The sequence below is a fragment of the Clinocottus analis genome, unplaced genomic scaffold (assembly GCF_023055335.1).
Source record: "Clinocottus analis isolate CAN_PGR_092001 unplaced genomic scaffold, fCliAna1.0.p SCAF_14, whole genome shotgun sequence".
NCBI classification, from domain to species: Eukaryota; Metazoa; Chordata; class Actinopteri; order Perciformes; family Cottidae; genus Clinocottus; species Clinocottus analis.
In genome coordinates, this window is record NW_027175865.1 from 12,348,953 (window position 1) to 12,364,029 (window position 15,077).

The 15,077-nt window shown below is 43.2% G+C and overlaps 1 protein-coding gene across 3 annotated transcripts in view; it reads left to right on the forward strand.

Annotated features, from left to right (window-relative positions):
- Window positions 1-15,077, forward strand: part of adgrb2 (adhesion G protein-coupled receptor B2) — a 186,821-nt gene that overhangs the window by 156,253 nt on the left and 15,491 nt on the right. For 2 of the 3 annotated variants that reach the window (XM_068576099.1, XM_068576102.1), the window contains 8 exons: window positions 971-1,070; window positions 1,949-2,020; window positions 4,175-4,267; window positions 8,037-8,076; window positions 8,471-8,485; window positions 10,400-10,572; window positions 10,720-11,433; window positions 14,286-14,321. In XM_068576099.1, the coding sequence (XP_068432200.1) occupies window positions 971-1,070; window positions 1,949-2,020; window positions 4,175-4,267; window positions 8,037-8,076; window positions 8,471-8,485; window positions 10,400-10,572; window positions 10,720-11,433; window positions 14,286-14,321 (1,243 nt within the window). The remainder of the gene's footprint in view (window positions 1-970; window positions 1,071-1,948; window positions 2,021-4,174; window positions 4,268-8,036; window positions 8,077-8,470; window positions 8,486-10,399; window positions 10,573-10,719; window positions 11,434-14,285; window positions 14,322-15,077) is intronic. The other variant, XM_068576101.1, reaches the window with a different exon arrangement.

The following is a 15,077-nucleotide window of genomic DNA, read 5'->3' on the forward strand; positions in this document are numbered from 1 at the left end:
GTAATCCCGGCCTATTTATACCTATTTATATCTCAAGTGTCTTAATAAAGCTTTTAAGACTTGGGAATTCATTTCTAGAAAGAGATAACCACCATCTAAAAGTGGGACAAAATATGCTTTCCCCATAGTTCCTTCCTTGCTAATGACTTTGTAGAACTTTGAAATATAACAGCTCATTAAAAAACACTTATTATGTATGATGAGGTACACTTGCAGCATTAGAGTGCGTCTTTTCACATATAATTCAGGCCGTTACTGTTGCTGCACTGAACCATATTGTGCGGTTAAAAACACACAGTCAACAACAGCTGGGAAGTCTACACATTAACAAGAGCACAACTTTGACATTATTGCTCTATTGTCTCTTCTAGTCATTGCCTTGGACATGCACATGTAAGGGGGCGTGCATATTTGTCGGCGTAGTCAGTCTGTATAAAACCAGTAATATGTGCTCAAACGGCATGAACATTTTAAATTGGTGTCTGACTCCATGCGCGTACACACACACACACACACACACACACACACACAGACGCCTCAGAAGCCCCCTGTGTAGGTACTTGTCAATGGCCTGTCTCCCCTGTCCCTGCTGGCCCCATTGTCTCGCAGTCCACCAGCATGAGACTTACGCGCGCATCAACCACGTAATTGTGAGCAATTGTTAGTCTCGTAACTACATAACTACACGTATCTACACGATTACACATCATCTTCCACTTTTCAGCTGAGGTGTCGAGTGTGATGCGAACCCTTCGTGTGCCAATCCGCTTCCAAATGCCCACCGCTATGTGTGTGTGTGTGTGTGTGTGTGTGTGTGTGTGTGTGGGAATTGAAGTCTGTGACTTATGTGACCAAAACCGGCTGGTCTGGTTTGAGACTGAACCCCTTGTTACTCCTTCTTTCCCCTCTTGTACTCCCCTCCCCCCCTCCTCCTCCTCTGTGTCTGCATCGCCTCCTCTTCCTCTGGCAGGGCGTCTCTGTGGAGCTCCTGCGTTGTTCTCCCCCTGTTGGCATTAACCTGGATGTCAGCGGTGCTCGCCATAACCGACCGGCGCTCCACCCTCTTCCAGGTGATGTATCTCAGTAACACTAGCAGACGCGCTGTTACCGACAAACATGCACGTGTGATGCGTCGTTGAAAGAGCAGCTTTAAAATTGGGTAATGCATTCAAAAATGACACGTTAATAGAAAGATGTGCTTTATAGTAAAAGATCCTCGGTTCTTGAAGTTTAATGCTGAATGTGTAAAAGTGTAAATAGAGCATGGAGGAAAAAGAAAACAAATAGGATTATCATTAAAAAAAAAAAGTACAAACAAAGAAGAACCGACAATCCTCACTGTGTCAGGATCATCCGCAGTGACAGTTTATGAATGAAAGTATAATCGGCTAAATATGATTTGGCTTATTTCACTCCCGTTTCAGTGTTTCAGTAATTATTAATAAGTCATTTCACTACAGTATTAACACAGGATATCATAATGCAGTGGCTAGAGTGCCAGTTGAAGCATGCCACAAGATTATTGTTTTATTTGTACAAACAAAATGAACGTTATAATCCATTTTCAACTGGATGAAACCAAAACGATTAACCATGCAGATTGCTTTGCAATTTGACCACAGCTGAGAATAATAATGAAAGCTCAGGGTTGCTGGTTGCCTTGGTAACACAATACACTTTCTATTAAAAATCATTCTGCATAATGGAAGAAGCAGCCGTATGCGTACAGCTTTTTGTGTTTCGCTGTTTCACATGAGAAAGACTCTTCTGTGGGGAAAACTGTCAAATGCAGCGATGGTGCAAAATATAGCTAAACGTTTATATGTATCCATTGTAACTTATGGTATGTATGGTGGGTGAAGATTGGTGAAAACAAAAATACCTTGAAAGGGGTGCAATGGTTCAGGTTGGGGACCCACTACAATGATATATCTCTTGCCTCCTCCAGGTCCTCTTTGCCGTCTTTGACTCGGTCCAGGGTTTTGTCATCATCACCGTCCACTGTGCAATGCGCCGAGAGGTGAGTCCGGGTTTCTTCTTCTGCTCCCAGACACATCGAGGTCAAGTATTTCTAAATCAGCGCCACAAAATGACCCCAGCAACATGCACTGCCTTTGACAGGTGGGATTCGTGTTTCGCAAATGTCATGTTAGTTTCTGGGTCAGTCTGAAGTCACGGCAGGACGCAGGCGAATCAGACATGAGAGAGATTAGCACGGTATTTATGTCCTATGTTGCAGCGCTTCTTCGCCATAATGCCGTATGATAGTACTGTATTGTCCGTCTGATCCAAGGCTGCTTTAAGGAGCTTACCAAGATGCTTTATGGAATAAGACTCTAAGTCCCTAACTAATACCCCTAGTGCCTTTTATGCCACAGGCTTTGCTGTGCCCCCGGGGATGTAGAATTTTAAACTCATTGTCCACATACGTGTAGTCATGCCCTCGAGACAGTTATTTATACACACACACACACACACATTCCCCCACGGTCAAACTTGCGATTGCACTTGCTACAATTAATAGATTTACAATGTCATCAGTTTTCCATGAATGTGTTGCGGATGCATGCGGACCACACACACGGCCCTTTCTATATCCAAGAGATCATTATGCTGTTGAATGCACTGCATGGTGTAAGTTCATTCTTAGACGCTCGGAATGCTTAGCTGCATTAAATCAATATCACAAAAGCGGCAGGGATCAGGGTATAGTAAATCCAGGAATTATTTATTGTAAATGTATGAAAATCCCCCGCATAAATCCTTCATAGCTGCTGAACAACAGGCAGAGTGGTGTGGCACATCGGAGAGGGGTGGGGGGGGGGGGGGGGGTAAAAAGGGGCAGAATGAGGAAGCACTATGGTTCAAAACAAGAGTGAAGGCAGCACAAAGGGGGATGCTATGTGAAGTAAAGAACAGACAAAAAGCCGCGCAGCGCTCCTTGATAGCGCTCGATGCATGTGAGGGCACGGCGGTGTGGCGATGGCCCGGGATACGGTACATTGTGAGAAGGAGGAAAGGGAGGAATTAGGGCGGAACACAAATTGCATGCCGAGATCTGTGGAGGAAGAAGAAGAAAAAACATGAGTCAAGAGCAAAGCAGGGGATGATGGTAGGAGAGGAAGAAATGGAGATGAAGGTGGAGAGAGCGGTATGGACACATAGAGAGTCTCTTCACTTTGAAGTCAGAATGAGCTACATTGCCAACAGACACTCACGACGATAGCGAGCAGGGAACAAATGCAACCGAGGATAAGTGTGGACATAAAGGGAAGAGACGGATGGAAAGAAACAATGCAGGCAATAACCCAGCTCATGCAGTATTAATTCGACATGGATTCTTCCCCAATTCACAACATCCTTCGCAACACACACACAAACACACACACACGCACACACACATAGACGAGACCACCCAGCGAGATTGAAGATGCTCTCATTCGCTCTCGCAATGCTTCTTACACCAGCACGCTTGTTTCCACCCATAAGATTCTTATGGGATTTGACAACCGCAACATTGAGAAATGGTGTTGCTCCTCAACAGGAGTACCCATAATACAAAGCCTGTGGGAAAAGAGTCTCGAAGTTGGTTGTGAAACAAAATGCACGGGGATCTGTTTGATTTGAAGCGCCGCTCTACCAACCCAACTTTTGACGGTGGCCTGGTGTGTTTTTGCGTCGATGTCGCATGCAGGAGGGTAGAGAACAACAGTGGCGGTGGAAAGGCCCACGGGTTAGAATAGCTCTATACTGCGCTATGTCTTTTAATTTGGACTGAGCGCCACTGATCTCACAATGCTCAAATAGGCCACTTTGAAGAACCGCTGTGTGCTTTCTATACCAAATCCACTGACTGTTACATAATCTACACGCTGCGCTGCTTTGTGAATGTAGCTTTTCCGTTTACTTTCATTTTTACGTAATTTAAAATTCACTGAACATCTGTCATTGCAGAAATAAAAACGAAGGATATAAAATGTCTGAGGGAGTGAGTTCCCCATGCTCCATTTGCCAAACTAACTTAAGTAAAAGTTCCTCCACTAACTTCTTTCCTTTTGCATCCTCCCTTCCTTTCCTTCATCACCCCCCCTCCCCCCCTCCTCCACACACACTTCCTACTTTTCCTCTCTGTATTCATCCTTCCTCTCCCCAATCTCTTATTCTGCCCCTTCAGGTGCAGGATGCGGTGCGCTGTAGGATGGGGGGATGTAAAGACGACAGCGAAAACTCGCCAGACTCTTGCAAGAACGGACAGGTGCAGATCATGGTGAATAGCATTTCATTTCATCCCACACTGCAATCCATTAGCCTCGGACTCAAATTAACCAGGCTTGAGCTTTCCAGAAGCTTCGGCTCCAATAGCAATAAGCATGATTGCTATTATTGAAGTGTCCAAACTCATACCTGGCTCTCTTCTTCATTATTGTTCATGCATTATGCATTTTCACATTTTATTTTCCCAAAATGTTTGATTTCATTTCCCATATAAATAGCAATATCCCTCCCAGCCTGAAACTAACTTCCTGTATAGTGCAATAACTGGAAATGAAAAGTTGTCAATAATTACAATCTGTGTAACAAAATAGCTAAATTTCTATCAATGCGTTTTTGTTTTTTTTTCACATTCTCGGTGCGTGGATGCCGCAACAAAAAAGTTCATATTGCCATAATATTTCATGTATTATCAAACACAACACTTTTTATGTACTTTTATCCGGCACTTCTTCCGCTATTTGAAGAGCACCGAGCTCCCGTGACAGTGTTGTTGTTCCAAACGTGGCTAATGGCGTGATCAATCATGTCGACTTGATCTGCTGCACCAATGTCACTACAGTTGCAGAGCGTGGGCGCCTATCGCAACGCTCTCCCTTTATTTCTCCCTGAGACCTGTTTGCGGTAACGGTTATGGCTTTCTTAACGCCCGTCTGATGTTACCGCGATTATACTTCGGAGCCGTCGTTCTGCTCAGCGAGGCCATTACGACACATTCTCCGTCTCTGTTTTCATAACCGAGAGGAACAGTCTGACGGTGTTTATTTTGTTCGAAGTTTTGGTTAAACATATTGGGATCGTACGCGCAGCTCGTTGCCATGCCAACTATTGCTCCACTGTCAACGCCAGCTCGTAAACCTTGAAGTTCTCTCTCTCTCCATGTGTATGACTTTGAAGAAATATTCTCAGACGGCTCTATGCATGGAGAACTGTCATAACGACGCATTACCCTTGAGAATATTAATTGTGATGGATTATTTGGTGACGCTGCCACCAGTCGGGCTGCATCAGCCATCATAATTATACTCAGGTGTTCTTGCTTTATTCACCGGGAATCTCATTAGAATGCTAAACTCTGAACATTTACAGCCGTCATGAAGATGTAGAGCTGGAGCTACACCTTCTGGAATCAAAGGAATGGAATCTTAATCTCGGATTAGGACGCATTAATGCCCTCTACAAAACTGGTTATGTTTCTGCCTCAAACATTTCAACGTTATTGTTTTCCATGAATTTCTTTTACGCCATCAGAAGAGTCCCAATGTGAGCTACTGTGGGCAGCAGCAGTGTGGCTCCCCGCGTTGCGGCGCTTCCCCGTGCCTGTCCGGTTGCCACTCACAGCAGTTCCATCCGATGGTCCACCAGGCATGCCAACAAGCCTGTTACCACAGTCTTCCCCACAGCACCCACAACCACGGGCTCGAGCACAGCCACGCACATGAGCATAACCACATCCTGAACAATACCCACAACTACGCTCATAACCATAACCACGCCCACAACCACATCGGCAGACAACCAGTATGTCGCCTTCAGTAAATATGCTGGAATATGTATGTCAGTATGGATAGTGAAACCCGTAGATGGAGAAAGGTGGAATCTGTAAAGCAATATATTGCTACAAATAGTGAAGGAACGCTGAGACATTTTGAAAGACACTTGTGTTTGCTTTATTTCAATGTTTTAAATGAGGAGACTGATACTACTTTCATTATTTTATGCTGAACATGAAGCTAGAGCCAGCAGCTGGTTAGCTCAGTTTGGCACAAAGACTGGAAATAGCTCTTTAGATCACCAATTAATGTGTTTTATATTGTTTGTTTAATATGGGGAAAAAATATTGTTGTTTAAAAGTGTTTTTTTTTACTGTACTACTTCTTTGCTCTATGCCCAGTAAGTTAAGGTTAATGTCAAGGTCACTGCTCCCGGGCAGGAAAAAGTCCTGCACATAAATCCCTGTAAAATCACAATAAGATCACTTTTTTTTTAATGAGGTGTTTTTTTATTGATTTACCAAACAATATATGTTGGTCTAAATACTGAGGCTAGAGGTTCATACACTTTGGAAAGAGCCAGAGTTGTTTCTCCACCTTTCCGGTCTTAAGCTAAACTAATCCGTTGCTGGCGGCAGCTCCATATTTATCAAACAAAAATGAGAGTATAGTATCAATCTTATCATCTGGGCCAAGAAAGCAAACATAATTACTTCCCAAAAGTGTCAAGCTATTCCCTAAACCCAAAAAGAAATATAACATAAAATTGAGTTCAGTTTTGATTACATATTGCACCTTTAAATCATTGATTTTAATAGCTGTGATGTAGAAATAGAAACTAGCATTTTTTTTGTACTATAGCACACCTTGTCTTTTATATTAATTGCGGTAGTAACTTTGCCTAGAATGCTGTATACTATAGGATGTTTACTCAACTCAGTCAATGGGACTCAATAATAGGACTTTGTTCCTTTTGTGGTGTTTTTACCAAACAGTTGATGTTGATAATTCGATGTACTTAACCTGCGAGGCTGTTGCAGAGAGAGTGTGTTATAGTTAAGATAAAAATGATTTGTTTTTCTCAATTTGGATGGCACATACAGACTGAGAGAAAAGAGAGAGGATGTTTCATATCCTCATCCGGCTATTTAGGAGAGACCCATTTATGGTGCTGCGGGTGATTTTCCTACTAAGAGCTTTTCCGCTCCTCTGAGACCTCTACACATTCTCTCCTTCTCTCTTTCAGTTTTTCATTTCCCCCCCTCGCTCCTCTCTTTGCCTGCGTGGCGTGCCCAAACTGTCTAAAATCTGTAGTTTATTATCCAAACAAAGGCTTTTGTAAATGAATCCCGCCGAGGACAGGAGGAGGCTGTATGGGGAGAGAAGGGAGGACCACAACCGCATAGCAATGAGCTTCCCTTTCACTAAAGTTTCAAAAACTTGAGTGGTGGCCATTTTGAAAACAACACTTCTTCATTCAACCCACCACCCTTTGGGTTTGGGAGGGATTCTTTACCTCAAGGGAGTCATGCCACCCTGCTTTCCTCATGTGGATTGTAGATCAGAGCAGCATATTTTGATACCTTACCCATATCAAATCTGGATATTGAGTGCAGGTAAAGCTCTTTGTTGATGTTTGTGTTTTGGCGAACACAAATGAATCGTAAAAGTCTTTGTTGTACAGTGTCGTGTTTTTCTAATCCATAAAAAGCGAGGCTGGAAGACAACAACGTTTTGCATCAACTGGCACAGCAGATAATAGTTTTGCTGCAGTAAAAAAAAAAAAAGCTCTACGTTTGCGTACAGACGATAGCGAGGAGACTGATGAGGCATACAGTAAGCATTACATACCTGGAAAAACACCCCGGAGTTTTACTCCTCTCATTCAAAACTGTACTTGGGTCTGCTGCCGGGAACCGATGCACATCATGAACAATGTAGCAGCGAGTGCCATCCCACAGAAGTGTCTGCTCTTCTCAGTCTGGAAAGGCGTTGGACAAATTCACTATGAAGAAATAAAAAAAAACCTCGACATTGCTGTGTCTCGTTCACAGAGGGCATTACTAATTGACTGGGTTGTAAAGTGTCACCATTGTAACATATCTCTATCCTTGTCTCAAGTGTCACATTTCAGTAGAGCATCAGAGTCATTGGATACAGCATAACCACCCGAGATCCAGTCACTCATTTTTGCTGTGCATTTCTTTAATGTGCTGAATGCAACGACACTCATTGCCTTTCCTCTCTTCCTACCCCGCCTCCCTCTTTTAGACGGATTTTGAAAAGGATGTGGATTTGGCGTGTCAAACAGGTGAGCTCTCCCTTCCTCCTTATTTCTCTTTCTCCCTTTGTCTGGTACAGGAGAAGCATTGCGAGGCGACGGCGAGCTGTTACTTACTTTTGCTGCTGCAGATGTTGATAAAATGACAGCAGATGATGTTCTACATCCCGACACAGTTGTGCACAAATCATTATGCCTTATCAGTCACTCTGAATCTGCCCAATACGTGTTCAGCGAGCATATGTTTTGATGAGACTGTGTTTAATTGTGCATGATAATAACACTCCTCAGCGTGTTCAGGCCTGTTTCACTCGATGCTGGCGATGGTCCTGTGTGTGAGCATTTGGATGCGCTGAAAATGTACCACAATGTGTTGTGCTTTGAAATTATTAACACAGTCACTTTCCCCCCTCCACCCTTGCAGAGAGAGGACACCCATGTAAGTTTTGCACCCAATTGACCTTTTTAACCCTGCCTGGTCCATCCCTGAGACTTCAATAAACTCATATAGACAAATCTGGGTTGCACGTGGAAGTAAAGAAGCCGCCATAACTGCAGTGGCACCTCGCTTGTAAACAAAACTGGAATGTCTGGAAATAATTTCACATCTCTAGCAATTTTTCCACCAAACTAATACCAAATAAAATGTCTACTCTTTACAACAATTTTCAATTTTAACAAGTTGCTTCACGTGTCTCTGCTATTGTCAGCTGCTTTGACAACATCACTTAAGAGACATAAGCATCTGCCTAGCAAACCCCATTTCGCTTGAAACACATGAAATTCCACTTGTTTCCTTTTTCCCCTTTTTTTTAATGCAGAATTTCTTCTGATTATAATTTGAGAAATCACCGAGGTATGATTTACAACAGAAGCCAGCAAGTACTTCCTTCAGGGTTTAAGCTAGAGTTATTCCGCACGGCATTTTGATATGCGCTCTGCGGCGGCTCGACAGCAGCAGTACGTTAATTGAAAGGTTTTTTTTTTGCCCCAAAGGCTCTCTAATTATTAATAATATGTAACTTTTACATTCAAACATGACTAACTACACTTGTCATAGGTGATGAATGGTGACGGTGATCAATCCAAGTGTCTCGGCTTTCCCTGTCAGGGTAAAGGTGTTCAGTTGAAGTATGCCACTGCAGGAATGGCTGTGACATTGAGAGCGCAACAACCCTCAGATGTGTCTATAGGTCATTCTCTGGGTCTCCCTTGTTGGATGCAGATATGAAGGGATCAGATTTGGGGAAAAATGCCCAGTCTTTTCACATCACTTTGCACCAACCGGACTGTTAAACAGGAGATAGCTCGTTTTTGTACTCAGTCGGTGTCCTTGCTGGTATGCAGACTGGTAAGCTGGATGCAGCTTTAATTTTTGTTAAAACATCTAGCTTGACATTTTATCACATCAATGCTATTAACATAAACATGGACTGTGACACATGCTTTGGTCGAGATTGGATTTTGGGGCCACAGAGTACATCTTCTCTTCTCTGATGGTGACAGAATGAGCATGATATCGAGCATGAATTTCCAAAAGCTTTGGAGTTGTGTTTGATTGTGATTATAGATTGATGTCAGTCGTGAATTAACTTAGCGTCTCATCAGCATGCCACAGTTCATTTTGGAGTAGCTATTCAAGAACTGCAAGTATTCTGTGTGTAGTTTCCACTCACAACAACATGCATGAATGCTAACCCAAAGCCATGTAAGTAGTTTCATGTTTACATTCACAGTGTTGTGAATAAAAAAGCAGGCCCTCACACAGACATACACATTTACACACATGTATTAAATGTGGACAGACTCACACACATGGTATAATAGGCTGGTGAGCAAGATATGGGCGAGGGAATTTTGCTCCATTTCATTTGAAGCACACAGTATTTTGCGCTCAGGCTCTTTCTCCAAGCTAATAAAAATCCTCGCTCACTGGCAAATCTCAAGATGGAGCAAGACTTAAGGTCACAGTGTCAGAGACAAACTCATCTTAGTTACTGTGAACCATATAAGCACAAATTGAGAAGTGAAACTTTTCTTTGGAGATGCAATCCGTCTCACAGCTACTTCAAAGCTGAAAACAAACTTTAGTATCAGAACTTGAATTATGTATATATTGTGCCTATCTCTCTGTCAACTGTGGTCTCTTTGACATACATTCCATCAATACCTTACCATTCAATATCCATTCTCCTTTCTCCCTTTAAATGTTACTGTTTCTCACCTTTTGCATCACTCATAAACTCTTTACTTCTTCTTTTCTTATTTCAACCAAATATCCTTACCGCATTATCTCATGCCAATCCTCCACTGCCTTATTGTTTTCTTGACTTCCTTTCCCATCTCCTTCTAGTCATATTCAAAGAGGTGAACACCTGTAACCCAGCTACCATCACTGGGACCCTTTCCCGCATCTCCCTGGATGATGAGGACGATCCCAAGCTGTCAGCCCATCAGGAGGGGGGAATTGGGGTCAACTTCAGCTCCTTACCCGGGAACATCCCCCCTCCAAACCTCATTGTACAGGTAAGGAATTTAAGTTGACCAGTTGCATGATCAGAGTAGTGCTCTGCAGTTTTAATCCAGCTAGAGGAAGTTATATGTTGAGATATCTAAAATAAGATCATCTTGCTTTTTAAGAAACACTGAAACGTTTACTTTTTTTCCCACAAGGTTCCAACCCTCGGCGGCCTCAATGAGCTGAGCGAGACGCCCCTCAAGAAGGAGGTCAACGTAGATCAGCAGAGACAACAGGGGCAGCAACGCGGTGGCGCTCCAATCTACCTGTGCACCGAGAGTGGCCTGGGCTGGGCTCGACCGCCCACGTCCTCCAACACCTCCCAGGACGGAAGTGCCGGAAGCGGGGGGAGCGGAGGGGGAGGAGGAAGTGGAGGGGGCGGGGAGGGAGACTACATGGTCTTACCTCGCAGGACGGTCAGTCTCAAACCTCCAGCGCCCTCCTCCCAAGGAGGAGGCCTTGGACTGGGGTGCGAGGACAAGCCTCTCAACATCGCAGTTGATGATCCTCCTTTCCCCCCGCCTCCCTCACCCTTGACCCTCCACCCAGCTGAAAGTGAGGCGTACCCGGTGGATTTTGTGCCGTCGAGTGTGGGCGACATGAACATCGCCATGAACCTCAACCGCTCCTACGGGACAATCAAAACCATGCCCCACGGGCATGCCCACATGATGGCTCAAGGTGGTCTTGTACACTCCCACGGAGGACACATGCACTCCCACGGCCATTCGCTCCAGCTGAAGCCGGGCCAGAGGCCGTCGGTCAGACAGATTCTCACAGGCGGAACCACAGTGGAGAGAACCAGGACCCTGCCACGCAACCTGGGCAGCACCAATGCCAACAGCAGCCTCTCAGCAGGATCCCTGGAGGTGGGTAAGAGGTTGAGGGTAGGAGGGGTTCCCTGTGGTGGTGGTGGTGGAGCTTATTCACAATGTCGACCTTTCACTTGAGCCAACGCTTGATGTTCACAGTTATAAATGCAATGGTGGTGGCATGGTTATGTATGCAAGTTGTGGTCCTGAAATGAAAGAGAGGCATGGAAAGACAAAAAGGGGGAGAGGAGTTCTCTGCAGAAAAGGTTTACCTATTTAAGGTGACATTATGTATTTTAAACACTTTCAAATAATTGTAACAAGAAAAATTAGAATGACCCTAAGTGCTTCTAATGAAATGTCACTTGGGTCAATACTGATGCCAATAATGATTAATATATATATATATATATATATATATATATATATATATATATATATATATATATATATATATATATATATATATATATATATATATATTTGCATTGGGGAAAACTAGTTTAACCAATCAGCATGTATTTTAAACTATAAAGGTACAATTCAATACTTCACTAAATGAATAGTTGTGTGCATGTATGGTTATTTTAGAATATGGGGAAGAAAAATGCCAATGTGGCCTTCAAACAATGGCAACAATGTCTAATACATTGTCTCTGACATATAGTAACAATACGTCCAACACTCCGCGATGATAGCACAGTCGCGTGCTTCTCAACAAGTCTGCTTTGACAACTGCTTTTATCTGCAGTCATTCATTGCCACTCACTGAGACAATGAGCTTTAAAATGAGTTATTCGCTTGATAACAGACAGCTTCTTCTTGGTATACTGTGTGTGTATGTGTGGCGTGTGTGTGTGTGTGTGTGTGTGTGTGTGTGTGTGTGTGCGTACATGTATGTGTAATACACTACTCCTAACAGTACAAGGTGGGGCAGCAGATGGACTGAGACAGACAGGATCAGAGGAAATGTCCCGAATGAATGTCTTTCAGCCCACCTTAATTTTACACAAACAACATATTGACATAAACACAAAAAACAAGCACACGGTAACATAGACACATAAACACACACCTATGCAAACACATACTTTAGATCTCCCTCGAATGGCATCTTGCTGACTCACAAGGTTGATTTAAGAGATGGAAGCGACACTTCCACCGAAAAGTGCAGATGCTTCATTTAGGGCTGAGGACATTAAAGACGTCATTAAAACTCATAAAAAATCAGAAGAGCTACGAGTGCACTCATGAATACCCAAAAAAGAGAGAGAAGAATCTGCAGAGAAACCTGGGGGATGTAATTTACTGCCATAATTTCACCCTGTTTGAATATGCTTGATTTGAAGATGGATATCAGAGCGTGCCTCTTAAGATTAAATCACAGCAGTGTTTTACTCCCCATTTTAAATATGGTGACGCACAATGGAGGGGATCACACAAATGTACGAACAGTGTTCATTTCACTGTGGAACTTTAGGGAGCGGCTTGTAAATGATGAGGTTCGCAGGACATATCATTCTATCATCCTACTATAGAAAGCAGTAGAGGTTGTGTTGCAGACGGCAAACTCCGATTCGGACGAGTGAAGCCAATACAGGAGGATGTTTATTTAGCAAAGGATGGTCCCATTTAGAGTAAAATAGACCATAATGCGGAGTATGCTTTAGGGGGGGCTTATTGTGATTGACAGGCTGCTGCCGCTCCCAGAGCCGCATGCCAAATGTGTCTGTTGCCTGGTAACGCTAATGGGTGACGCCACGATGACTCCGTCCACTTTTTATATGCAATCTATGATTGTAATATAATCAGCATGCACTTAAAACAAAATGTTGGCCGTAGAGTTGAAGTTTCATATGAAACTCTGCATTGAGTACATGCAAACGAAAGATGATGAACTCGTGTGCGACTGTTGTTGGCTACAAGACCATCATGACATCATGACATCGAATCACGCAAGGATTCCCTGCGTATGTTGTATGAGCGAGTTAATAACTGCTTTATGTGTTTCCACAACAAATCATGCACTATACTGTACATGTATATGCATGTTATGTCTACCATATTACAAAGCAAACTCAATCACGGAATTCCTCAGGTCTAAGGTAAGGGTTTCTCTGTTGGCGAACAGTCATGGCATTGTATTTTATGAGCAGTAAAAGTCAAGTGAATAGGACATCTCAGAAAGAGACTTACCTCTCTATCTGTTTGCAATTCTCTCCCTTTTAAAACCTTGGCTGCCGTAGCATCAGACCAGCAGCTCTGCCCTTTCAAAGAATGAACACAGCTTTTAACTAACAACGAAGAGCAGCTGCCCTCACTGCCAAATGCAAATCTGGCAGACGGCAAGAGCCAAATAGGAAGTCAGAGATTGAATGTAATGCAATGCAATGTCAGGGCCAGATGAGTTGGAAATGTCTGCAGCTGTTAAATTGGCGGCTTGTGTGCTACTAGCGAGAGCTGTGGAGGCACTTAAGAGGAGAGTGGTGGGGTCCAAACAAGATTAGAGGATGAAAACCATTCCTCATATGTTTGTTGTAGCTCTTTTAATCGGAATGTGTCCAACACATTCTCCAAAAATAGCAAAGGGGATGATTTATGCTCGGGTTGAAATTATTGTATTTGAGAGTTTGTGAGCCGAGAAATTATTGTTTCATTCCAATTCTGGGTTATTCCACTTCACTAATCTCATTACGTTGAAATAGACTGAATCATTTGCTCTTTGCCTTGACATTTGTAAGAATATCTTTACTTTGTTGGGCAGCCAGTGCTTCACTCTTGTTACCAAACATAGGCACTGAGAGATCCACAGATACTTTGAGATACGTAGATAGGTCTCAAGTTAAATAGTGGTGGAGGGGTTTGTTATTGATGCTTTCTTCTCTCCTCCTGCCCCCCTCCTCTTCCAGAGGAAAAGAGTACGGTACTCTGAGCTGGACTTTGAGGTAAGATCTCGGACCTCACCCCCTGTCATCAGCCTGTCCCTGCTTTCTTGTGCTTCTGCCAGGACTTGAGTAACGCATAGAGGAGCAAAACGCATTGCTAAATCCCTCCCGTCGCACATGTCTCCCTCGCATTTAGAACTATGGACTGTTTCAGACCTACCTTACATAGTATGCTGTTTCTCCAACAAAGGCCCTAAATCCATCCCAACTTATCTGTTCTAATTGATTTATTTGTATCAATACAAACAAATACATCTCACGGACATGTACAATCAAATTAAGCAATGCGGTTATGTCATTGTAGGCGTCCTGGTTGAAGAAACAGTGAAGTAGAGTGCTTCTTGTGTCTGAATGAATACAAGTAATGCAGTTATGGGTCGAAACGTATGTGGCTGTAGTTGACTGGCTGTAGTTGATTGGCTGGTTATATCTATGGAATAACATGATTTGACATTGAGTGAGTATGTTTGTGTGATAATTATTTGGGTGTTCTGTGAGTCTCCAGTCTCTAGCAAGTATCCCTGAGCAATAAAATACCTCTCATCGCAATGCTGCTTTTTGCGAGAATTCAGTTCATTCAGACTGTTGCAAAGACTGGACATTCACCTTCCACCATGGAGATATATCTTTTAAATAGAGGGTATCTGTCGTGACAAGCTACTAACAGTGACTATGGATGATTGTTTACCTTATTTGCCAAATTTACTGGAGAGTCATTTGTGGCCGCTGCATGAATTTAGAACAAGGAGATTGCCT